This window comes from Rhamphochromis longiceps, linkage group LG5 (assembly GCF_057381845.1).
Source record: "Rhamphochromis longiceps isolate RC_006_pf linkage group LG5, R_longiceps_female_GT1.1, whole genome shotgun sequence".
NCBI lineage: Eukaryota > Metazoa > Chordata > Actinopteri > Cichliformes > Cichlidae > Rhamphochromis > Rhamphochromis longiceps.
Window position 1 is genome coordinate 27887777 of NC_140561.1, and position 26647 is coordinate 27914423.

The 26647-nt window shown below is 40.3% G+C and overlaps 5 protein-coding genes across 5 annotated transcripts; 2 read left to right on the top strand and 3 right to left on the bottom strand.

The window, feature by feature from the left end:
• The first annotated feature begins 2610 nt into the window (after positions 1-2610).
• On the top strand, positions 2611-5067 carry LOC146670237 (nuclear factor 7, ovary-like). The gene has a single exon (XM_085407985.1). The coding sequence runs from the start codon at positions 2923-2925 to the stop codon at positions 4327-4329; it is 1407 nt and encodes a 468-aa protein (XP_085264111.1). The 5' UTR covers positions 2611-2922; the 3' UTR covers positions 4330-5067.
• Positions 5068-6326: 1259 nt separating this feature from the next.
• LOC146670238 (uncharacterized) lies at positions 6327-7493 on the bottom strand. The gene is made up of 2 exons (XM_085407825.1): positions 7396-7493; positions 6327-7293 (listed from the first exon to the last, which is right to left on the bottom strand). The coding sequence occupies exons 1-2, from the start codon at positions 7491-7493 to the stop codon at positions 6327-6329; spliced, it is 1065 nt and encodes a 354-aa protein (XP_085263951.1).
• A 1669-nt stretch (positions 7494-9162) lies between these two features.
• Positions 9163-13455, top strand: LOC146670239 (E3 ubiquitin-protein ligase TRIM39-like). The gene has a single exon (XM_085407078.1). The coding sequence runs from the start codon at positions 9492-9494 to the stop codon at positions 10893-10895; it is 1404 nt and encodes a 467-aa protein (XP_085263204.1). The 5' UTR covers positions 9163-9491; the 3' UTR covers positions 10896-13455.
• Positions 13456-14050: 595 nt separating this feature from the next.
• Positions 14051-21830, bottom strand: LOC146670240 (secretory carrier-associated membrane protein 3-like). The gene is made up of 5 exons (XM_085407826.1): positions 21816-21830; positions 17417-17555; positions 15236-15401; positions 14998-15099; positions 14051-14414 (listed from the first exon to the last, which is right to left on the bottom strand). The coding sequence occupies exons 1-5, from the start codon at positions 21828-21830 to the stop codon at positions 14288-14290; spliced, it is 549 nt and encodes a 182-aa protein (XP_085263952.1). The 3' UTR covers positions 14051-14287.
• On the bottom strand, positions 20581-26470 carry LOC146670241 (uncharacterized). Its single transcript, XM_085407079.1, has 2 exons — positions 23754-26470; positions 20581-22992 (listed from the first exon to the last, which is right to left on the bottom strand). The coding sequence occupies exon 2, from the start codon at positions 22722-22724 to the stop codon at positions 21888-21890; it is 837 nt and encodes a 278-aa protein (XP_085263205.1). The 5' UTR covers positions 22725-22992; positions 23754-26470; the 3' UTR covers positions 20581-21887.
• Between the last annotated feature and the right edge of the window lie 177 nt (positions 26471-26647).

A 26647-nucleotide genomic window follows, 5' to 3' on the forward strand; every position in this document is an offset into this window, starting at 1 on the left:
TCAAAATCCTCCCCACTGAGATCCCTCACATTAGTGTGAGGAACGAAGACAGGAAACCTGTTCTAACAGGTTCAGTCTCCGTCTTTACAGCACTGCTTTCCAAAGCCCCGTCTCCGTTGAGCTGAGTCTATACCTGCAGCTTTACATCAATACTGCACCTTTAATACTCTATCAGTGACTCATATACACTTTTTCCTAACCCACGTACCAGCCAACAAATGTAAAAGGAAATTAAAGGGTTTACTAGAAGTCAAAACACAGTGGGTGTGACACTGACTCCATGCAGCAGTTGTGAGTCTCCAGTGATGCCTTTTCCTGCCAGATATGCTCCTTATAGAAGCAGCTTCTTCAGTTTAACCATCAGCTGTAGGGAGTTTTAATCATTAGAATTAAAGGATCTAAGCCGTCATATATGGTTTTAAATAAAGACTTCAGGTCATGTACAAAGAATGTTTACGACCTAAACACTTTCTACCCTTTCATCAACATGACATTAATCAGAGATGATACTCCTAATATGCTCAAACCTTCCATTTGCAAGGTACAGCCAATCAGAAGAGAAGTTGAAATAAGTTGATTCAGACAGGGGATGAACAGAGCAGCACCGAGGCTTAGCACAAAATAAATATGGATTATTTTTAACTGAATCATGCAAAGCTACACATACAAGAAGTAGTTGATGCGTCAGCTCAACAACAGTCTAGAGAATCATCTGTACTGTGACTGATACTTGCACCTGACATTTACTGTGCTTGTTGTGTCTTTTTAACTACATTTATTAAACTATGCCTAATATGTGTTTCCTCATTCAATTTATATAACTATTTTGATTTTTAACTTTGTTACTGTAGTGTTTCTTTCACTTTGGTTCGTTCCATTTATAAATCTATTCTGACAAAGGCTGCATTCAGTTTTTCTTTTGGTATAAACGTAATACTTTAAGTACACAAGGACAAGTTAGAAAACCTCTAAGTAAAAAAAAAAAAGTTAGGTATGTAAGAACAGAAAAAAATGAGGCAGGTGTCTTGTTGTGATAGGGTGAGATGCTCATCCTTTCAGGACTGCCTCTGAGCAGAGTTGGTTTTGGGTACTCGACTAGCCTGCACGCCTCCTAGATGTTTTGGGCATGTCCAAGTGGAGCAGACTGAGGACACGCTCTGCAGAATGCATCAGCTGACTTGGGGAATCCTTCGAAACGCTGGAGTGTGTGGCGGGGAGAAGGAGATCTGGAGAGGCTCAGACTCAGCTAATGGTGGAAAACTAATAAACAAAATAAAGAATGAACAGTTGTTCACAGGCCTGGGTATGAGTCCACACACATCAAGGTGGATATTAACTGTCAGTGTTCCCGCCCTGGCGCCACTTATTGTTTCCAAGTTGTGGTTTAACCGAGCACAAAAAAATGTTGTCGGACTGGTTTGCTTTTGTGCTCCTATTTAGACACCCGATCAGAAGAGATTGCAGCTGATAACAGCTGCAACAAAGCAAGCAACCTCAATCCTGATGATGTTTTGGTAAAAACTGGGAGAAGGTCAGGGGTTCGAATCCACTGAACGCCTACCCTGAGGCACCCATGAGCAACGTACCGTCCCTACACACTGCTCCCCAGGCGCTGCATTGGTGGCTGCCCACTGCCTCACTGTGTGAATGGGTTAAATGCATTTTTCCACCCAGCAGTGGTGGTAAACTCAAAACAAGACGCAAAAAGAAACTATATCAAAATGGACCATGGACCATGACAGAAAGACCAGCACTCATTTCCTGTTTCAGACACCTGCTCAATGATGACCAAGGTGCACTAACGCCAACAAAGTATTAACTGCAACCCAAATAATCTCCTCTCCTTAAACTTGTCCAGGTTTTTTCCTACTAACCTAAAGGAGCACTTACCAAATCTTTTTTTGCTGTAATACGTCAGTTAGAGGGCAGGTTCAAATGTGTTCTTGGGTCATTTCGTTTGGAGACTTGTCGGTGGTTTGCACCAATCATGTGTGGTTCTCCCTCTGGCTGCATGGATTTTTATTGGGTACTCTGGCTTACTTCCTTCCTCCCTAAGAAATTCATTCTAAATTAGCCATGTGAATGTGACTGTGAGTGATTATCTGCCTCTTTGTGTTGGCCCTGTGATTACAACCAAGCCAGAGCATACCCTGCCTCTTTTCCCACAATCCTGAATTTGATAAGTAAATTTAATCAAATGGATTTGTATATTTGTATTTTTACTGCTCTGTGTAAGTTCACACTGAGATATTTATAATTCCTGCTGGACTCCTTTGTTTTTTTCTTTACTTGACTTTGACATTTGCTTTTCTTGCACTTTTACCTTAATTTCCTACATCTTGGCCTCTTTCATGAGCCACAGTTTGTTCCACCTCTATTTAACATTGTTCATTAAAAGCTTTCATTAAAAAACAAAAAACAAAAAAACAAAAACAGTTATGTATTCATAATAGCAGAAGGAGTCATTGTACTTTGGTAGCCTTTAAAAGGATTGCCATGGAAAAACAAGACAAAACATGGTAATGACAAGGTAAAGGAATCAGGTTTGAATTTGCAAGACAGAGCTCATCCTATTACTCTACCATGACATATTTGCTTACATTATGTGGCAGTCTCCAAGCAGTGTGACAGGCTCCTTTAAGTGAAACCCACTGATGGGTGGGCGAAGCTCCACCTCTAACCGCAGGACCAAAAAACACAGGAAATGTATTTCTCTCAGCTATTGTTCACTGGAAGAGAGGCTCCAACTGAGAGGAAAGGGGAAATAATTCTTCACAGCAGAAGTAAACGTAACACAGCATCGTAATCCTGCATTTCAACCTGCCTTTGACTGAAGAAAAACAAGCAAAGAGAAAGTGAAGTTGAACTTCCTCCTTTCATGCTCTGCGCTGTAGCTTTTTACTTTCAACTGAGAACGAGAGAATGGCTTATAATCCAGAGAAGGACCTGTCCTGTCCTGTCTGCCACGACATCTTTGATATTCCTGTCGTCCTGGCATGCAGCCACAGCTTCTGTAAAACCTGTGTGGAGACCTGGTGGAGAGACAAACCCATAAAAGAGTGTCCGGTTTGTAAGGAAAGACCTTTGCTGGGTGAGCCACCGGTTAGTTCAGCCTTAAAGAACCTGTGTGAGGCCTTCTTACAAAAGAAAGATCAAAATGCTTCTGCATTCTCTGAAACTGTTTGCAGTCTGCACCATGAGAAACTGAGAGTCTTCTGTTTGAATCATCAGCAGCCAGCGTGCCTCGTCTGTCGAGATTCAAAAATACATCTCGGCCACAGCTTCAGACCCGTTAATGAAGCTGCAGAAGATCACAGAAAGGATCTCAAGGAATCCTTGAAACCTTTACAGGAGAAACTGAAAGTGTTTGAAGAAGTTAAAGAAAAGTTTGATGAAGCAGCAGAACACATTAGGGTCCAGGCCCAGCAGGCAGAGAAACAAATTAAGGAGGAGTTTAAGAAGTTGCATCAGTTTCTACAAGATGAAGAGGAGGCCAGAATCACTGCTTTAAAAGAGGAAGAGGAGCAGAAGAATCAAATGATGAAGGGGAAGATTGAAGGTCTGAGCAGAGAGATAGCCGCTCTTTCAGAAATAATCAGAGCCACGGAAGAGGAGCTGAGAGCTGAAGATGTCTCGTTCCTGCAGAACTACAAAGCTGCAGTGGAATTAATCCAGCAGTGCCCTCTGTTGGATGATCCAGAGCTGGCCACAGGAGCTCTGATAGATATGGCCAAACACCTGGGCAACCTAACCTACAACATCTGGAATGAGATGAAGGCGATAGTCTCCTACTTTCCTGTGATTCTGGATCCAAACACAGCTCATCCAGAGCTCATCCTATCAGAAGATCTGACTGCCGTAAGATCTGTAGAGGGGCATCAGCTTCCTGACAATCCGGAGAGGTTTGGCTGCTATTGCATTGTCCTGGGCTCTGAGGGCTTTGACTCAGGCACCCACAGCTGGGATGTTGAGGTTAGAGACTCTACAGGCTGGGTCTTGGGTGTAGCAGCAGAGTCTGTACAAAGAAAAAGTGAAATAAAATCTGGACTTTGGCGGATAATGGGGCTAATTGAAGATAAATATGCAGCATGCTCCCCATCACAACACACCTTTATTCACCCACTGAAGGAGTTCCAGCGGATCAGAGTTCATCTGAACTGGGACGAAGGAAAGCTGTCATTCTCTGATCTCGATACTGACACACACATACACACCTTCATACACACTTTCACGGAGAAGCTGTTTCCATACTTCATCAATAAGAAAGAACACCAGCTAAAAATACTTCCGCTGAAGGTTTCTACAACAGTAAAACTGCTTAATCAATGAAAATGATGGGATTATCAAATACTATAGGTCATTTTATTTGTTCAAAGATCTTTTCTTTGTTCTTGACTTCTGATGAAGCTAATATTGAAAGCATGCTAATGTTACTTAAACGACACATGCTTAAGATTTTGTACTGAGTTTGAATAGGTCAGATCATTTTGTATGGTATGTTAGGCTGGGAAAGAAAAAAAGTCTGAGTTGAATATGATGTCAATTACTATAATGGACATTTCACAATAAAATTCACATCATGTAAATATATTTCTTTCAGTAATGTTGTATCTAATGTAGGTTAATGTAAGCGACTAGCTTATTTGGATTTTGGTATGTATGCCTTCTGGTCCACTGGCATTTTAGATAGCAGCTAAATTGCAACGTGCATGTCTGGTAGCATTGGCAATTTTTAAAACAAAAAGTTGGGCTATAGCAAATGCTTTTGTTTTGTTTTTGTTGTAAAATCAAAGGATTTTTCATTATAAAATGTTTTCAATATTTGTTTGTGTTAGTTTTACAGTGGCTCAATATTCATTTGATACAATAAAGGGATGGCGTCTCATTTCACCACAAAAATCAGTGTTGGCTAATACTAAATATACTGATCATGTATTAGTCTGCTGATGTTTTAAACACTTTGTGGTTCAAGTAGCTTTACAATTGTCCATCCATCCATTTTCTTCCACTTATCCAGGTCAGCGTGGTGTTGTGGTGGGGTGTATGTCAGGCTCCACCACAACACCACTCAGCCAATGCTATGCACTAAGTATGTAGCATTAGCTTATGAGTTTGCACCCTCTATGGTTCTGTGTTCTGTAATTTCCATTTATGTATTTATTCTATGGTGTGTGTTTCTTATAATCTCTCATGCATACTGTATGTCTTGACAAGTGTGTGTATGTGGTGGGGCTGATGTTACACACTTACATAAATATTGTCATGAATAGCAGTCTGAAGACAAACCAGACTTGTGGTTGTGGCAGGAACATTTCTTATATCTCATGTTATATCATTATAAGCAACACAAGCTTCTTCGCTAAAGCAATGGTAGCAAGTTTAACTGTAAATAAATATCTGTACCTGTTTTAAGGAGCTTCATTGTGTTTTATTTTTTCATTTTTTTTTATCAACCAATAGTTTTCCATTCATACGCTTATCTTTTATTCAACTTTTGAAGAATCTGTGCATTCCAGTGATAAAATATCCAAACAGAAAATCCAAGAAGGTGAAGTAAAATTCGGGCGAAGAGATTACTTCTTCTTCTTTGGACTGCTCTTTTTAGGGATCCTCACAGCAGATCATCTAATCCTGTCTCTAGCACCCTCTTCTGTCACACCACTGCTGCTGACAGTTTCAATTTCTAGTTTTTCCAATTCAATTTTTATTGACAGACTTTATGTCCATAGTCCAAAAAAAAGAAAGAAAAAGAAACAAGACAAAACACAACATATAAACCTTAATAAAAAAATATTAAATATTTGTAAAAATATAAAACCATAATATACATAAAATACACAATTACTTAGAAGAAATCAATAAATACACAAACACTTCAGCCAGTGCTTCCTCAGACTAGATGAGTAACTGGAACCACTCACCGCCGGATCTGTGAGTGCTAAAATTATACTGTTACTAGAGCCATCCAGTTGTTCCCTAAAAGTGAACATCAGATTTCTTAAACGTGCTTTAAAAATCCAAACACCCACAGCTACAAACATCTGACTGGCACTACCGCCTCTAGGTATCCTACGAAGGATTCTCATTGCATCATTATATGCAACATGCAGGTTCTGCGTGTCTGTGAAGGTTCTCAGTCATCCAGGTCATCGTAGTCTAAGGAGCTTGGAAAGAAAAGCGTCTGGACTTCTTTAAGTTGCTTGAAGACGTTTCACCTCTCATCCGAGAAGCTTCTTCAGTTCTAAGGTCAAATGGCGGAGAGTCCCAGATTTAAACCCCGTGGGGCTACCCCCAAAAGAGGGACAAAAGGACCCCCTGATGATCCTCTACCTAATCACATGAGCCAAGGTGTGAAAACAGGTGTGGGTCACAATTTCGGGTGAGTTCATTGTGAAACCTATCCCCACCCTATCATGTGATTTCCTGAGGTCAGATGGCCCAGGATGTGAGTGAGTGTTAAGGCGTTTGGGAAGGGATCCCAAAACTGGATTAGAGATGGCAGACAGTTGGTGTCGTAAACCCCCGCCTCTGTTCAAAGATGGTCGCTCACAATGGACATAAATGGCTTCTTTCACTCCTCTTTCAAACCATCTGTCCTCTCTGTCCAAAATGTGAACATTGGCATCCTCAAAAGAGTGACCTTTGTCTTTTTGATGTAGATGGACAGCCGAGTCTTGTCCTGTGGAGGTGGCTCTTCTATGTTGTGCCATGCGCTTGTGAAGTGGCTGTTTGGTCTCTCCAATGTAGAGGTCTGGGCATTCCTCGCTGCACTGTACAGCATACACTATATTGTTAAGTTTGTGTTTAGGAGTTTTGTGTTTGGGATGAACCCGTTTCTGTCTGAGTGTGTTGCTGGGTTTGAAATGCACTGGGATGTCGTGCTTGGAGAAAACTCTCCTGAGTTTTATGTAGCCTGATACACCGGCTACATGAGGGATGACAATGTTGTTGCGTCTGTCTTTCTTATCCTCCCTCGCTGGTGTCTGATCTTCTTTTCTGTGCATCTTTGCTGACTTTATAAACGCCCAATTAGGATAGCCGCACGTTTTGAGTGCTTCCTTTACATGTGTGTGTTCCTTCTTTTTACCTTCAGGCTTAGAGGGAACATGTTCTGCCCGGTGGTGTAGGGTCCTAATTACTCCAAGTTTGTGTTCCAGAGGGTGATGGGAGTCAAAGCGGAGGTACTGGTCCGTGTGTGTGGGCTTCCGGTAAACTTCGATGTTGAGGTTGCCATTCTCTTCAATGTGCACAGCGCAGTCCAGGAAAGGCAAACAGTTGTCCTTTGTGTCTTTCCTGGTGAACTTGATGTTTTTATCCACGGCGTTAATGTGCGCAGTGAAGGATTCCACTTCTTGTGTTTTGATTTTGACCCAGGTGTTGTCTACATATCTGTACCAGTGGCTGGGTGCTCCCCCTTTAAAAGAGCTAAGAGCCTTTCTTTCCACTTCTTCCATGTAAAGGTTGGCTACAACAGGTGACACAGGGGAGCCCATGGCACAGCCATGTTTTTTGTCTGTAGAAACCCTCGTTGTATTTGAAATATGTGGTGGTAAAGCAGAGGTCTAACAGTGTGCAAATCTGATCAGGTGTGAAGTTGCTGCATGCGGGTTCTGCATGCTACATTGTTTGTAGGATGACCACAAGGGGGAAGTATATAGCAGTGTGCAATATGCTTTAAACAAAGCCACTTTAACTGGAAGTGAACAAAAGCTGAATTTGCGTGCAATAATATTTGCCTGCACATAGAGCTTACAACATTGTCTGTATATGTCATCATCATCATTCATCATTCTCAGCTGTATGGACAAATCATCAACATATAAATTAAATAAAATTGGAGATAAAATCCCACCCTGTCTGACACCATTGCTAACACCAAATTCCCCATTTAACCTGCATCTTCTAATGAGTGTACCAGCAAGACAGAATCCTCACAATGTATCGAGGAACTCCCCGTTGCTTCAATTTATCAAGAAGTTTTCTGTGGTTCGCTCGATCAAAAGCTTTGGAGGCATCAATGAAACACATGAGGACAGATTAATTTTTTGCCCTATTCTTTGAGTGCATATATGCACATCCCAGTGCAGTGCTTTTGGAGACAAACTGATTATCCAGGGAAGAGATGAACACACTATCTCTGTCAAACAAGATTCTTTCTAGCACATTAGATAAAATACTGGCTAGTGCAATCGGCCTATAATTATCCAGACAGCTCACTTTTGCAGCTTTATCCTTCATAACTGGTACAAGTAAAATACACAGCATGGAGTCTGGTAGTACTCCACGAATCATAAACCCAGTGAAGCAGAGCGCTAGAAGAGGAGCTAGTCTTAAACTAGCATGTTTTATTCTCTCAGCTGCAGACTCATTGCAGTTTAAGGTTTGACAGTAAATATGTAACTGAATTCAAACATAGGCTTAATCTGTTTGCAAATTTGATATGAGGCCAGGAAATACAGCATATGTGTCCTGTTTTAGGATCATATAGCCTATTAGACTAATGTTTACAGAAAAATAAAACTGTTGTAAAATTGTTTGCTGCCAACAAAAAAAAATAGATGCAAATTTATTCCTTGATTTAAGAATCTATCTTCATTACTGATGCCTATCAGGGAAATGCAAAAACTTTAAACCCTCTTACCCTCCCCACAAAAGTCTGAAGGAACTTCAGGAAGGGTGACACTATTTTCTGGAGAATTGATTGGTAAATACGCAGTGATTTCATATCTGCTGACCTCTAATGTGAAACCTAATCTGGTCCAGAGCAACAGCACAAGTTACAGTGGTGTTCTACAATGGTAAGAAGTGAACCACCATCATAGTACAGAAAAGCCAGGGTTAAGACTAACAAGGAATCCTGCTTCAAAGCACAGGCCTCAGCTCATTTTCTCTTCTTTTTTTGGCAGTTATACTTCTACAGCATGTTTGCAGAATTCTCCTATTATCATTTAAAAATACTTTGTCTTTCTCTTCAAATGTCCCTGGAATTGCATAAAACTATAAGTTGGTGCTACATTTCATACCTTACCTGAATGCAGCAGAAATAAGTGCCTAACCTACTTCTATTTTAGTTGTTACCAAAAATGGGAGGAGCTTCTTTTGTTGGTCTTGTCTAATACAGAAACTATATTTAAGGTGCTGTGCCCTGACATAGTGGCTTAATGTCTGACACACATTCCCTGGAAAAACGTCACCTAAGAAATACCTGGAAACGGTTGTTGCTCATCCAGTAGGGAGAAAGAGACACGCCCTGAGAGGGAGAGAACGATTATCTCATTCAGATCAGACACACGACTTCCTGAGGGGGGAAAGCAACAGCAGCAAATACTGTGAGTACTGCAACTTTAAATTGCTATCCCATCTGTGATTCTAAGAAGGAAAAACAAGAGACTGGGATCTTCCGGGAACTTTCTGGAGGAGTGAGATTAGCCACGAATGACTGCTGTCGCATTGTGCTTTCTGCCTGCCGTGTTTTCAGCTTCAGTGAGATAATGGCTTTCCAGTCTGAGGAGGACCTCTCCTGTACTGTCTGCTTGGATATTTTTAAAGATCCTGTTGTCCTCTCCTGTAGCCACAGCTTCTGTAAAAGCTGTCTGCAGACATGGTGGGGTGATAAAACAGTACATGAGTGCCCACTTTGTAAAAGGAAATCATCGAGGAGTGACCCACCTCGAAACCTGGCATTAGCAAAGGCGTGTAAGGCATTTCAAATGGAGAGAGATCAGAGGGTTTCTGTGGAGTCAGAGGCTCTCTGTTGCCTGCACTCAGAAAAATTCAAACTCTTTTGTCTGGACCATCAGCTGCTGGTGTGTCTTATCTGCAGAGACTCAAAAATGCATACCAACCACAGGTTTAGACCCATCCAAGAATTTGCACAGGAGCAAAAAAAGGGGCTCCAGAAATCCTTGAAGCCTTTACATGAGAAACTGAAAGTATTTGAACAAATTAAAGAAAAGTGTGATAAAACAGCAGAACACATTAAGGTCCAGGCTCGCCACACAGAGAGACAGATTAAAGAGCATTTTAAGAGGATGCACCAGTTTCTACAAGAGGAAGAGGAGGCCAGGATCACTGCACTGAGGGAGGAAGAGGAGCAGAAGTTTAAGACAATACAGGAGAAGATTGAAAGTCTGATCAGAGAGATAGCAGCTCTTTCAGAAACGATTAGAGCCACGGAGGAGGAGCTGAAAGCCGAAGACGTCTCATTCCTGCAGAACTACAACGATGCAGTGAAGTTAGTCCAACAGCAGCCCCTACTGGATGATCCAGAGCTGGCCACAGGAGCTCTGATAGATGTGGCTAAACACCTGGGCAACCTGACCTTCAACATCTGGAACAAAATGAAGAAAATGGTCTCCTACTTTCCTGTGATTCTGGATCCAAACACTGCCAACCCAGAATTTATCCTCTCTGAAGATTTGACAAGTGTAAGTCACGGAGAGCGACAGAAGCTTCCCGAAAACCCAGAGAGGACTGATTATCATCGTTCTGTCCATGGCTGGGAGGGCTTTAACTCAGGGACCCACAGCTGGGATGTTGAAGTGGGAGACAACACAGCCTGGTTTGTTGGAGTGGCAGCCGAATCCATTCAGAAAAGGGAGCGGGTAAAATCAGGATTCTGGCAAATCGAGTTCTATAATGGTAAATACAGCACACGCATACTGGGAGCCCCACCGTCTGCTCTCCGAGTAAAAAAGAAGCTGCAGAGGATCAGAGTTCATCTGGACTGGAACAGAGGAAAGCTGTCATTCTTTGATCCTGATACTGGCTCACACTTACAGAGTTTCACACACTCTTGCACTGACAAGCTGTTTCCATGCATAGGTACTTTAAACGACATGCCACTGAAGATATTGCCAGACAAAATTTCTGTAACAAGAGATTATCTCAGTTAAAGTTTGGTGTATTTGATAAGCAGATGCATTGTCCTTCTGTGCGTGGACAGACACCAAGGTAATGTGTCAAAGTATCACACACATGACCCAGAACCTAAGGTTTCTCAGCAGAAAACTGCAACGAAATGAGAAGATTAATGGTTTTCTTACCCCCCGTAAGTGGTTTTAATGTTACTAATGTTTGCATGCTGTAAAATCTGTAGACTTGACCCCCCAGAAATCAAGAAGTGGGAAATTCTGCCTGCGTTTCAATCATGTTCAAAGTACTTATTTACCTACTTAAGAAGGATAATAGCTGATTTATCCTACAGCAATAAATGAATGGGGTGTATTGCCATGAACAATTATGTCAGGTTTGTTTTGAATTAATGAAGTGTAAACCATGGTATATTGGAAAACTAGTACATCCAATAACAGTATTGAAAAGAAGAAAAATGCGAATTCAAATGCAAGGCTAACATTATGCTAATGTAGACATATGCACTTTTTCTTGTTTTTATAACTCGGTTCTGATCATCTCTCTACAACCCACATTTCAGAAAAAGTAACGGTTGCTTAAGGTTTGTCATTTTCAAGTTAACATTATCAGCTCAGTTTCTCTTGTGATGTCGGGTGGCTGTAGCTCAGGAGGTAGCGCCGGTTAACGACTAGTTTCAAGGTTAGTGGTTCAATCCCTGGTTATTCTAAACTGTATGGATGCTACCCAAGAATGGGTAAATGGGGCATGTTGTATACGGTACTTTGGGTGCTTAGCTAGAATATAAAAGTTCTATATAAGGTCCATGTTAGGGTGATAGAGACACATAGATATAAAGACATCATTTACTACAGCACGGTTTCAACAACAGTGTTAACAATTAAGCTGAAAAGAGGCAATAATGTAGCATACTGAAGTAAAACTACTCTACTTAAAGTTAAATGCACTTTTTATTACTTTAGTTCAGATAATTAGAATACACTTTTTAATGATGTGCACCATACACAAGTTGTTTGTACTTGTAGAAACTATACAACATGTTAAAACACCCAGAACTCACTGTTGTCTCATCTGTGTGCCCCATACACAGCACAAATGTGTGTATCAATTATGTGACAGATCTCCTCTGTTTCTAACCTATGCCTAATTTGCTGTATTTACAGTAACACTGGTTTCATTAACATTTGAATGATAAAATGTAACATGAACTTTGACTGGTAGTCACTGATCACTGCAGAAGTCTTGGAGTCTTTTAGTTTGTTTTAATCTGATCCAAATCAGCGTATGAGTTTGCAAAACTTGGAACATTTTCCTGGTGTTTGGAAAATGTTGAACAGTCTTTGAGCTGCTTCCTGGAAAAAGAGCCCATGCCCGGTGGATTACATGTGATGCCTTTGTTTATTTTATTGCTAGTTGGTACAGTCTATGCATTCTGCACATCCGAAAGAATAACATTTTAACATAACTGGCTTCTTTTTACATACATGTTCTGAAAAATAGCTCAATATAACCAAGTCAGCTTGAAAAACTAGCATGGGTTTGGTAAATACACTTATAGAGTAAGTGCAGTGTTTCCTGCTTGTCTGGTGCCATTTCATAAAATGACCACATGGGGAGGCTGTAGACTTTTTCATTTTCATTTAAAGCCTTGGTTGTCACTGAGACTTTATTGCAGTCAACAGACACTTAAATAGGTACATCTTACTGATACTTTGTTTTGTTCATATTAATGTGACAGCATCATGCAAATTGCTCTTGGTTCTCCTTTGACCTCTGACATCGACGAGGCAGTTTTACTCCTGCTCACTGGACATTTTCTCTTTTTTTGGACCATTCTCTGTAAATATCAGGGATGGTTGTGTGGGAAATTCCCAGCATATATGCAGTTTCTGAAATTAGCCTGCCTTAAATCACCTTTGTTTCCTATTTTGATGCTTTTTTTTTCAGTTCTCACAGATGGGACAGACATGGCTGGGGGATAGGAAAGGGAGAAAGAAGAATGAAGGAAAAGAAAACCAGAGGGGAAGAGGGACAGTGAGAAAGGACACTTAAAAATATATAAATCTCCTCAATTAACCGTTGAGAGAAAAAAAAGGAAAAAAGAGAAAACAAGCAAAAAAGAAGAGAGCGGCATAATAAACACAACACCATCGCATTAATAGCTAACAGCAAATAACAGTAAATACTAAATATTGAACAATGTTGTGCTGCACGCAGGACCGACTGCGCACAATGTGCTTTTGAAACAGCAGCCAAGAAAGGTGTAGTTTGTGTCTGTGAACAGTGAACACCAGTGTGGATCAGCACACTTGTTTCTCCACGTAACGATCTGCTAGAGGGTATTCTGACGCTTGACTTGAACTTCAGAAGGTAGTCTTGACCTGTGTCTACATGATAAAACGATTACATGTTTTGACTTGCTGTCATGTGATTGGCTAATTTTAACTTTAACAAGAAATGGGAAAATGTACAGAAAAGTGAGTTTACATGTGCGGCGTTTGATTTGCACTTTTTGAATGTTACGCAATTGGTGGGTGTGTGTGAAAAAAAGTTTTTTTTCAAAATGCTTAAGAATAAACATTAAAGGTGTCTTTGTTGTTTTCTGTAGTTATTTTTGCACCACATATCTGTTTTTTAAATACTTTTTTTTATACATCCGATCAGCATTTATCGGGTTTGTGAATTTTTGTGTTTTGTTCTTCATATTTTCCTTCTTTACTTTTCAAACATTTCCCTTTTTCCTTTCAAAATATAAGAAATACTTTAAATGCTAATCGCTTCCTTTCATTCAACTGCATATCGTTAACTCTTACTGATGCAGTCAGTCTCAAAACTACACTTTATAAGAGAGCCAGTGTCATCCATACCATCATGAATAGGACTCATCTGGAAATTAATTCTTGTTGAATCTATTTATCTACCTGTCTATTTTTTTTAAGAAAACAAAGGTAATTTAAAAAGTATCAAGCGCGTTGGCAAAATTTGCTTTTACATATCATCTTTTTCATAATGTCTAATAAGCTTCATACAGTTAAACACAATTATTATGACTGAAACACACGCTTATTCTCGCTATTAATAAAAGTAGTATACATGTATGCCTGAATAAAAACAAACAGATGAGATGTTAGAACTCTTTTATTTTTGGAGCAGGCTTCAGGATCTTTATTACCTCCTGAATTTCCTCCTGAATTTAAATATTTTTAATGTTAGATTTAATTCAAAGTCAGCTGTTTAAATAAGAACAGCACATATTACATGAGGGGATATGACAGGTGAAATATTCAGTTTAAAATATACTGACAGCTCTCCAAGTAAGACTCTAAACTGAAATAAAACGGTTCAGTTATGAAGAGCTTAACTTTAATCTCAGCCAAACACTAAGATAAACCAAACATGAACATTTCTAAGTTATCTAAGTGACATCAACCTGAGTTGAACACGACATGACGGTTTCTGCAGTAAAAAGAGTGGCATTGATCATCATGATCGCACCGGCAATGCAACTGAAGCTCAGAGCTGAAAGGCTCACAATCCAACCACTGAAGGACAGAGAGAAACACACAAAGATCAAACATACAAGAACACATACTGTGAAAATAGAGGTTTAAAATAGTATCCTCATTTGTCCCTAAAATTGAATAGGTATTGATAAAACAATATGTAAAGCAGGTATTAAATATGCACTTATTATCATCACCAAATTAAAGACTTTTGAAGAAAATAAGCCTTTTTTCAACTCATTCGATTCATTTTTATGGCTTACAACAACTATACATGCATGATACAGAGAACAAGCAATGCACCTAGAATGAACAAAGTGCATGGGCAAGAACAACAAATGTAGGAATCACATTGCTCAAAAGATTCAGAAAGAATTTTGTATTAGTTCATTAGCCAATATGATTGGACTACCTTTCTCTATAGTTAAAAATAAGATCCAAGTCTTAATACTTCCAAATGAGCAGGATTTCTAGTATTGTTTAGACTTTAACTGAGCCATATACTTTTGGGTTTTAATGCAATAGTTGCTTTTCTATCAGTTTGACCTACTGACTGCCAGCAACCACTCGCCAGCTAGTTTTTAGCTGGGATAACAAAGAGATGTTTGTTTAGGTACCTTACCTGAACCCCCAACCAGGGATGCCGATGGTCATGATGACAAAGACAACCACTTGGGCAAAGAAAATGAAGAAGAAGGCAAAGAAGTTGAAGGAGCTGTCATTCCTAGAAGAGGGAACAATATAATTACTGAGCTGTCTGCACAGTAACTAACAACTCAGACAATTTTTTGTGAGTGTACTGAGCAAAAACCAAAAAGGAAAACAACTCTGAACTTCTTCACCAAGAAGGAGGTACACACCTGAAGGCTTTGTACACAGGTCGATACCAGCAGATAAAGGAGCAGGGAGTGAAAAGTACGACCCACAGGGCGGCGAGGCACAGACCAGAGCGAGCATCACTGGACGAGGTGATGCAGAACAGGGCCAGGGAAGAGGTCAGGTTGAAGAACAGCTTGCCTGTGCAGACTTGACATAGATAAACAACAAAGAGACTATGAATAAAAAGGAAAAGAACTGCAGCCTGACTTTAGGGATCAAAACCAAACAATCCTTCTCCCTTTTGACTCTGGCTGATGCAATATGATGCCATTTTTCACAGGTACTGTTGTCGTCTGCTGCCTGGTCAAGATTTCAGAGTGTGACAGGCTGTTATTAAAAAAGCTCCACACTGTTTTTAAATCTCTTGTTCTTTGCATTTTCACACAGAAACTGCATAATGTAATCTTAATAACACTTTCACAGTTTTCCAGGTGTCCTCAAAATCTGATAATTCTGCAAAAATCTAAATTATAATTATTAATGACACAAGCAGTTACAGGCTGTTTTTACTGGATACACCCTGTGACAGCTCAGTCAGCTGAATTGCATCAGCTCTTAAGAAAAGATGCAATTTGATGCCATCTGTCCATCTGTATGGACAGATGGCAGGAATATGCCAAATATGGTACTTTTGGTGCTGTCCTTTGGCATCTGATACCAGGCAGTATATCCTGCAGGTCTTAAAGCAAACAGTCCCCTCTAAAATCCCCTCTCTGAAACTTCACAAAATGCAGTTAGAAGTTCAATATTTATGCCCTCCATCATGTTTTCCAAAGCCATTCAGTGGTCCAAATTGGAATTTTTGCAAGGCCAATTCTGGCCTCCAGGCCTTATGTTTGACATCTCTGCTTTATCCATTTAAAACTGTAAAAGAACAAAACTAGAACTTGTTTCTGTTTTGTTTCCCTTCTATTTAGCAACATTTACTTTCTCTCTCACTTTCAAAATCCGTGTCAAGTGTCAGTATCAAGGAAATATTAAAGGCTCCTCTTACACTTTTTTCCTGGCCTAATCTAAGAGACAAGGTGTGGAGAAATTCTACAATTTCTCTTTGAAGGACTCAAGGAGAACTTCTGCAAGCTTAACCAGCTGGATTGGTTGTTTTGCAGATGCCCCATGTCAGTGTCCCCAAGTCTTTGATCTAACAGTGAAGCGCGAGTCTTTGTACAAACATTCAAGCTCTTGTGCCAGACAATGTAGGAGAAGTTACGCATGCACGAATCAGTTTACTGTCTCCAACTAGGAAGTCTTAAGTCTTGGAGGGGGGGGGAGGGGGGGGCAGTTATTCTCCCAGGCTGAAGAAGAATAAAGTCAAAAAACACTTTGGTGTCACTGGGATGTCATCAGTTCATTTCCTATTCGTTTAACAGGTGTTACAATGTATGAACACATCTGTTAGAGCCAATCTATAGAGAAATATTTTTGATACTGTTTCAGTTATTATGTTACATGTCGTGTAAGAAAACACAGCCATAAGTAAATTTAAGAATTTCAATGGATGATTATATTTCTCCCACTGAAAACCCTATGTCCAGAGGAACAAAATCAACTTTTGGGGATATTAGAACATTTCTTTGACAAAAAAAAAAGCAATCAGTGACAAGAAGTACTCTTTCTTCTGAAGAGTAGTGTAAGCTCCAGCATTGCAATGTCCTTTTTTAAACCATGACACCAGCACAATGTCACCCCTCAGGGCGTCTTTTTTCAATGCGCAGAGGGAACTTCAGCTACTATCAGCTGCCTTAGGTGCTCCTTAGGTGCTTTTATGAAGCAGATTAGGTTAGCTGGTGTTATCGCCAGGTACTTTATATAGAGTAACCAGTTATCCACCCTTCTTCATGTCATAATGAATCCAGCATCATGCACTCTGCTCCGTTGCACATATAAGTCTGGAAATGTGTTATATCCATGTTGTTATTATCTATTTATAAACTCTGTTGAGTACACAAAGCAATGAAAAAAAAACTGGAGCCCAATTCTTTGTATCTGTGCATATACTTGATCAATAAAGCTGATTCTAAAAAAAAAAAAGAATGTGGCTGGCTTCTTTTACTTGTGAAGCTGTGGGTGCTCAAAAATTGCAATAATCACGTACACAGTAAGAAATAAAAAATAATGTTGGACAACGGTCTTTTAAATCTGAAGGTTTCAAATTCTCTGACTTCTACACTTAACTCCCGTTGCTCCTGCTACGAGGTTGTGTGTCACAAGCTTCCGCTCTATACTCTCCAGCCCCTGGGGTTTCTTTGCCAGCTCCTCCTGCTTCCTCATCAGCTCTGCCTTAGCAGCATTCACTACAGGCTAGCACAGAGTGAATTAGGCATTAGAACTCTATGTCAAAGTTATTATGCATAATTACATATATAGGTCCCAAAGTTGTTCCAATGGTTGTGTTTAGGTATATTGCTGGTTCAAGTGAGTCATTCAGGCAGGTCTGCTTAAAATTGAGGTGGGATCCATAAAGCTGGTGGCATTAAAAAAAATCATACAAATGAAATCCTGTCCTGCTGATTATTTCTGGGATTTCTTTTTAAGCATTCAGCACCCAGATATACACAGCAGAATTTAGTGCAACGCTTCCTTTTAATAGCCATGAAAACACTCCTGCTTTTCTAGATCCAGCTTCCCCTGAACGTTCAGATGGTAAGCTGATATAAACCACAGTAAAGAGGGTCTTTACTGTATAGTGTTTACCTAGGAGTTGTAGGAGCCATATTTGTGAGACTCTGTAGGCGTTGTCATGCTCTTTGGGGTCTGCACAGGTGCAGATGGAGGAATGGTGGAGGAGGCTGTAGCATGGTTAAAAAACAAAACCCGACATCATACTTCAGTCTGACAAAAAATGTGGTCACCAAAAAATTATTCCAAAGAAATTCACTTGGATTTAGTTAGTGAATGAAAGAATTATGAATTAAAGAATTAATTGTTAATTAATTAAAAGTATTAATGTATAAGAGCATACATATACAAATCATACACATTTTAAAACAACACAAAAAAGTAAAATTACACATTTATGTCCACAAGTAATATCTTACTTTTTGTGAACTGATCTTTCTAGATCTTTTCTGAGTACAAAGCTGCAGGGAACAGCATTCAGACCTCTTTATTCTTCATTCTGAAAAGCCTTTTATCCCATATCTCACACACAGCTATATCCTGTGGAGCAATAACCTTCTCTACTCATGGTGGCTTCACTCATTTGACTTTTATGCCCCACTGGGTTAAGCCATTATCATTATCATCATCCTCCCCTTACTTTCAAAATTTACTTTATTTAGAGTCAGTTAGTCAAACCCTTATTTTGTTTTTAAATGTATTTATTTATTTATTTTTTGCAGCACATTATTTATTTTTTTCCTGTTATTTTAGGGAGAAAAAAGGTCAAAAGGTACCAGAACAGAACTTTGGGTGATTCATTTTAACAGACAAGACGTGTATAACTAAATAAACAAAAAAGGATGATATTAATATGATAATATAATAACTCTGGGTTTAAGTAAGGAGTAACATTTTAAAGTGATGTATTTCTAGACCCGGTTTGTAGAGTACGCTTGGGGAGTGTGATCGTGTGTACAGCGTCTCTTTATGTCTGTCTCCACGTTGGTTGAGTGTGGAGTAAGTGCATATGAGAGCATGAGGGTGGGAATGGATGTTTGTATCTGTGTGTGCCTGTATGTCTGTGTCTATATGTCAGGTTGGGTGTCAGGCGCCACCTCTCTGGGGACATCTCAGGCCCTCCAAGGTTTGGAGGCCTATCTCCCCCTACCACCACTTCCCCTGCCAGTGGCGGACTCCCTCAGACATTGGTGCGTTGGTGGTTCTTTGTGTCCGGGGATGGGCGTCCAGGTACACACCGGCTCACTCCTTGGCGGCCGCTTATCGGGGCCTGGAGCCTGGGGCTCGCTCGGGCCACTTCGGAGGTGGGGTGCCCCCGGCCTCTCGGCCTGGGGCTCGGTCACTCAGGCACGGCTGGCTGCCGGCGGAGCTCACGGGCGCGTCACTGCAACTCCCCCTGGCTTCTGCTCCGCGGCTGCTGAGTGAGCCCTCATCTGGGACTCTCCTCAGCTCTTTCTGGGACAGTGGCGCGGCTGCCCCTCTGTTGGTCTTCCATGGTCTCTTGTGTTCTGGGGGCCTCTGGATGTCTGGAGTTTTGATCTCCTCCATACCTGCTTCATGTCCTGGAGGACGGGGCTGTGGCCCCCCCACACCCTCTAGCAGATCATTACATGAAGGAACCTTTTAAAAAAACAAAAAACAAGCGCGTCCATGCTCACAGGTGTACACACGGGTGATCACACCCACAAACTACACCCTTTTTGGCTCCTACCTCAAAGCACACTGTGTTCTGTTGATCTTATGTGCTGCACAATAATGTTTAACATTTAGTATTTACTGTCATATTCCCATATATCATTGTGATGCTGTTTATTCTATTACTCTTGTTCTCTTCTGCTTGCTTTCTTTTTTCTTTCTCAGCAGGTGATCCAGGTGATTGATATATGCATTTTTTTTTCTCTGCCCGTTCTGTTGGTTTTTGTCTTTTGCCCTTCTCCCCCGTCCCTCTTCTCAGCTGTTTCTCTTTCCCTCTTTCTTTCTCCCCTTCTTTCCCCCAGTCAAGTCTGTCCCGTATTCAGTAAGTGAAAATAAAATAAACAATAAAAGGTGAATCAAATGGACCATTACGGCAAGGCTGGGATGGTCAATTTGGTAAAGTAAATCCGTTGGGCATATTTGTTTGCCTTTAGACAACAATTCTGATGGCAAAAGAGCCAAACGGGACAGGCCAAAAAAAAAAAAAAAAAAAGTGATATATTCTCTTCATTTTGCCCATATTTCCTCAAACTTTAACCACCTGGAGTATCATGAAGAAGGCGATGTTTTACCTGTCTTCTATGCCTGGGATTTCTGGTTTAAGCCACTTCAGATCATAATTCTATAAATGCTATATTGACAGCAGTATATTTATAAACACAGTACAAGTATATAGGACAGTATGTTGGACCCCTGTAGTTCTAGGCATCCCCCCCACACACAAATCAATCAAACCATATCTGATGAAAAGAGCTTAAAATGTCTGCTGACTTTGCTTCACAATAGTTTTTAAATGGACTTCAAAAGATCCCAGCAGTGTATTCATATGTGTGGATTTGTGACATTACTGTAAGCAGGAAGTGGCCCATCTGTGTGAGAAATGTAACACCAAAGTCATGGAAGCTTATGCAAAGTTATTTACCACCATTTAACAATATAGGCTTTATTGTAATGTAATTTATTTGTAAATGTTCCATAATTAGGAATCTTATTTTGACATTTTTCAGTGTACAGTTTAAAAAAAATGAATATTACTGATTTAAGTGCTACAGAATCACCAGTTTATGTCTATATTAATGTTACAATTATGCTATTATACTCTATATTATATAATTGACTCATAAATGACTTGAGTCTAATATTTTAATTGCTAGAACAACTTGGTTGCTTGGGGGTTAAAAGCCTTTTTACCTTGTGAAGGTACCACATCTTTACTGTTGCAAAAGTCCCCCACAGATTTCAATTCAGGATTCTCTGAGTGCCATGCTTCTCTATTAGAAAGGACTCTGTTCTGCATTTTAGGAAAAACGGGATTACAGAATGGTGCAATTCACAAATATACTGTAAATATTGTTGTGAGAAGGTATGCAGCTTGTGAGCTCTGCTACAAATGCTACATTTTGCTGGTTAACAAAGATCCGTTAACCAGCAGAACCAGTCCTGGTCCTTCCTCTTAAAGGAGCCCTTTCCCCCCCACAGTTACCATATGCGTGCGCATAGAGAATTATACGATCACTTGGATTCTCTCTCTAATATTCTGGGGTCCTTAGTTTACAGTATAAAATCCCTTGGGATGACTGCTGTATACAGTTAAGGTCAGAAGTACACAGTCATCATGCGCATTAATTTCATGAAATTCAAAGGCTTTTAATTTTTTTAACTGTTCTTTTTCCAGGGTGGAATGACTGTACAGCATACATATTTAATCACTCTATAAAACAAGAATTGGGTGCACTAGTTATTTTGGATTTTCTCTTATCCATACAGGGTAAAATACACTTAAAGGTGATCCTGAAGATTCAACAGTTTCTTTTAGCTTGACAGGGCCGAGACCTATCAACTTCTCATTATTGCACACTTTCTGTAAATCTAATAAACTTCATTTCACTTCAGAAATATCACTGTGTGTGTCTCCTATATGATATATTTAACTGAAATGTTTTATTATAACAACCAACGATTTATACAGGAAAATAATGACTATTAACAAGGTTGTCTAAACTTTTGCATCCCACTGTATATATAAAAATTCCCCGCTCGCCCCTGCGGGCGGTTTATCCTTCAAGCTCGGGTCCTCTACCAGAGGCCTGGGAGCTTGAGGGTCCTGCGCAGTATCTTAGCTGTTCCCAGGACTGCGCTCTTCTGGACAGAGATCTCTGTTGTTGTTCCTGGGATCCGCTGGAACCACTCGCCTAGTTTGGGAGTCCCCGCACCTAGTGCTCAGACTACCACTGGGACCACTGTTACCTTCACCTTCCACATTTTCTCGAGCTCTTCTTTGAGCCCTTGATATTTCTCGAGCTTCTCGTGTTCTTTCTTTCAGATGTTGCTGTCACTGGGAACCACTACATCTATCACTATGTCCGTGTTCTTTTGTTTCTCTACCACCACTATGTCCAGTTGGTTATCCATCACCATTTTGTCCATCTGTATCTGGAAGTCCCACAGGACCTTAGCTTGGTCATTCTCCACCACCCTAGACGGCGTCTCCCATTTTGACCTCGGGACTTCCAGGCTGTATTCGACACAGATGTTTCTGTATACTATGCCAGCCACTTGGTTATGACGTTCCATGCATGGTTGGGTTCCATGTATCTTACTGATGTATTCGTGGATGTTTGTTGTCTCATCCTGGACCGTGGTGCTGACACTCACCAGTCCCCGGCCTCCTTCCTGCTGCTTAGCGTACAACCTCAGGGTGCTGGACTTGGGATGAAACCCTCCATGCATGGTAAGGAGCTTCCTTGTCTTGATGTCAGTGGCTTTTATCTCCTCCTTTGGCCAGCTTATTATCCCAGCAGGGTACCTGATCACGGGCAGGGCGTAGGTGTTGATGGCCCGGATCTTGTTCTTACCGTTCAGCTGACTCCTCAGGACTTGCCTGACCTTCTGCAGGTACTTGGTGGTTGCAGCTTTTCTAGTGACCTCTTCATGGATCCCATTTGCCTGTGGGATTCCCAGGTACTTGTAGCTGTCCTCTATGTCTGCAATGTTGCCTTCTGATAATTCAATCCCCTCAGTTCTGACTACTTTCCCTCTCTTTATTATCATCCAACTACATTTCTCCAGTCCGATTGGCATACTGATATCATTGTTGTATATCCTGGTGGTGTGGATCAGTGAATCATTTTCTCGTTCACTCTTGGCAGTAGGCATGAACCATGTCGGGGCCTGGTGCTGTCCAACTCTTCATACTGGTGACCCTTTCTTGGATGTCTGCCACTGTGATGGTTACTGGACCCTGTTCAGGGAGGTTGCTGTGGTCTGCCCTCAGATCCACTAGTCACTGAGCATTGCCGTTATGGGTTGCGTCCTTCTCCCATATGCTCTTCCAGTATTGTTCCATCTCCAGCCTTGGTGGTGCTGTTCCCATATTGTTCCCCTGCCACTGAGAGTACACCTTGGCTGGTTCTGTGGAGAACAGCTGCACATTTACGCCGACATCATCTTAGTGCAAAGACAAGTGGAAGCAGATAAAAACAACAAGCACGCATGCTACAAACTTTACCCGAGTCATTTAGACAGCCGTTAGGACATGATTCTCCTTATGGGGACCTGATCTGTTTAATATGCTGCTGAGAATATAGCCCAGAAGAAGCGTAGAGTATAACTTTTATTTTGGAAAGAGCCATTTCTCTGTAATTTTTCCAAAGATGAGTGATTTCTCAATTTGTTGTTTCAGCAACATTAAATTAAAAAACTGTACTTTTGAGTTATTTATAATTTTAATAAATGACAAATTAAAAAGGCATGAACATTTTTTTGTATCAAAAAAATATCGAACTGTGACACCAAATTATCGAACCGAACCGTGAATTTTGTGTATCGTTATAGATGTATAGTTTAGTTGAAGATCATAATTCTATAAAAGAGTGAAGTGAAAAGTGAAACAGAAAGCATGAGGACACCAAAATGACTCTGCAGCAACTTACAAAAAGAATTGGAATTAACACTTATTCACAAGAACAATTGTGCTTTACTAAAGATAATATCTCAGAGCTCAGGATTATCTGTGTGAGCATGCTTTCTTAAATATTTGAACCAACTCAACAACCAACTGGTTGCAAACCAGAAGCCAGATGCTTAGAAAATACACAGGAAGCATGAGAAACAGGCTCTCTGGGTCTCTGTGACCTGTGTAACAAAAGCAGCAATAAAAAACTGGTTAAACCAAATAATGCTCACGTCAGTTGTATTGTGAACCAGGTTGTAAAGGTCCAGTGTGGTATCCTATGTGTCTGTTGTGTTGAGTCACTGCAGGGTCAGACAGGACAAAGACAGAGTTATTCAGCATCCTTATTTATCAGTGGGCAAACACTGAGGAGGATCTGGCAGGCCCTAAAATAACTCACATGAGCAACAACACACCATCCATTACCCTGACGTTAGCTTCATGTCCAACATCTCTCACCTGAAAAGGGTAAAACTGAGAACTATAAATAAAAAATGTAAAAGCACAGTGGCTCTTAGAAAGGGAAACATGAAGAAAGTAGCTCTAAATTTAAGAATAAAATATTAGAAGATAAACATCTGGGAGGAAAATGATAAGGCAAGTAAACTTGTTATCAAGTAAATTTAAAATAATTTAACAAACTATAAAGATACGAACAGGGGAAATAAGACAACAATAGAGAAAAGTTGAGAAAAATATAATTCAGTGAGTAAACGAAAGCTTAAATAAAATAATTACTGTTTAGAGTGTAATGTTAACAACAACAACAACAACAACAACATAATTAGAAAGTTGTAATAAATGTCATTAAGCGTAACAGGAAAGTAAGAGAAAGGAAGGCAAAAGTGATTACACTTGAGACCTTTTAAGGAAAATGAAAAGTTTAAATTGAAAGAAAAAAAAAAAAACTGGCTGTGAAAAGAAATAACAGAAGTAAAAGCTGCAGAATACATGGCTGGCCATCCTGCAGCCGCGAATCACTACAGTTGCCTAAGAAAAAAAAGCATTGTCAGATCTCATGAGAAAGAATTAATAAAGGGATCTTTGGTATCTGGAACACTTTCTTTGGTGCTGGTCAGAATGTGTGTAATCTTTTAGCTTGTCTTGATGTCAGTGGCTTCTAAGAAATAACATTTTGAAGAGTTTTAGAGGAGCTTGGCATAGGGTTAGGTCTTAACCCTTCAAACCCCAGGGTGTCAGGCTTGAAGCAGGAGTGTTTGTAAGTTTATAACACTCCCACAACATTAGAGGGACTTTGGCCACCTAATAGGTCATCCCAAATGAAAATTGTGAACAAACCCCAAATTAGAAAATGGGGCATAGACGGTCTTTCCTCTGTGTGGCAGGGTCCAGTTGTCTGTGGATTGACGCATTCAAATTGCCCAAAATGCATACTCTAGCAGGAACTGCTGGACTAAATGACTAACTCTATTCTAGTTATAGTGTGCAGAAGTAGAGTTTGAAGCACTGAGGAGGGGCATGCAGTCTGACTGGGCACTTGGCAATCAAGAGTTGGGTATGGGGCAAACTGAGAATTCTGTTGTTCCTTATTCTACTTGTTTTCCAATTTTGTTGTTGTCATTCAAAGTCTGTTGTTTTCTTTCAACTTCCGTTGTCTTTCATTCAAAGTCTGTTGTTTTCATTCAAAGTCTGCTGTTTTCATTCAAAGTCTGTTTTCATTCAAAGTCTGCTGTTTTCATTCTAATTCAATTTCATTCAAAGTCTGTTGTTTTCATTCTAATTCTGTTCTTCTCATACTAATTCTGTTGTTCCTTATTCTACTTCTGTTGTTCCTTATTCTACTTCTGTTGTTTTCTTCCTAATTTTGTTTTCATTCAAATTCTGCTTTTTTTTTTCTTCAAATTCCGTTGTTTTCATTCAAATTCTACCCGCCTACTACGCTTGCAAAGGTAAAATGATTGGCTAGAATTCAAAGTTTATTACATCTCAGGGAAAAAAGCACCGAAAGAAAGCACCGAAATGTGCGCTGCTTTTCGGTCTGGTTACTACCACATATCATACCGGTACCCATCCCTACTGAGGAGTGACAAAATTTTCTCATGATAGTCTTTCTGGTTTAGCAATACTGTGTACCTGCCCTTGTCTGCTGGAAGGATGATAATGTTATTGTCTCCTCTCCTCCATGCTGATGTTGGATGCTGGGGGCTTCGCATTGCTGAGACAGGCTGAAACCTTCGTCCGTAGTTTCTCTGCTTCCACGTCTGCAATATTGTTGTTTCGAATTGCTGTTTCTGTGGCTGTGATCAGCTCCACTAGCAGGATATGTCTCGGCATCACAGCAAAATTCAACCCTTTAGCAAGGATGTTTTTCTCTGCTTGGGTGAGCTGTCTGTCAGACAAATTCTTCACCCACTTGTCCACATTGTCGGTGTGGCATCCTCTCTCCATGGCCACTGATGACATTCTCCCTATTTTGCTTGCTGGTTTCCGACGAAGTCAAACTTCCTTTGTTACCTGGTCTTAGACTTCTCATGCTGTGCTAGATGAGCCTTCTCAAGGAATTCAAACACCTTTTTAAGAGTATTGTCATCTAGAAGCATTGTAAGTCTCTGTCGGATCTGCTCCTTTCGCCATCTTACAATGCTGTGATTGCAGCCAGTCCCCAACTCTCTGTAAATGGTACTCATGGCCATTGATCAGTAGTCTTTGATCAATGAGCTTTGATCAGTGGTTGTTGATCAATGGTCATGAGACTTTGCATATTAATAATCAAGGAACTGACCTCCCAGCCCATTGTTCCTTCAGTGGTGCTAGTTTCAGTCATTATGCAAATGTACTGTTTATAAGATTGGGGAAACCTGCAGTCAGCTGAGACTGAAGAAGTCACTTGGATGAGTGACAAAACATTTCTCCCACTGAAAACACCAGATGAACAGAATCAAACTTTACTTACCTGGTTGATTGAGCATGCATCAACACATCATTATCCAGCATTTTGCGCATAAATTGTTATTATTAGTTGTCACATCCTGTTTTTGAGAGTTAAAATACATAACATTCATATAAGAAATAAACTGTGTAAACTTGTGTAAACTGTATGTGGTGTTAAATAGGCCTATACTACTGTACTTTAATGTCACTCACAAGGGTGGTACTTCAAGAGCCA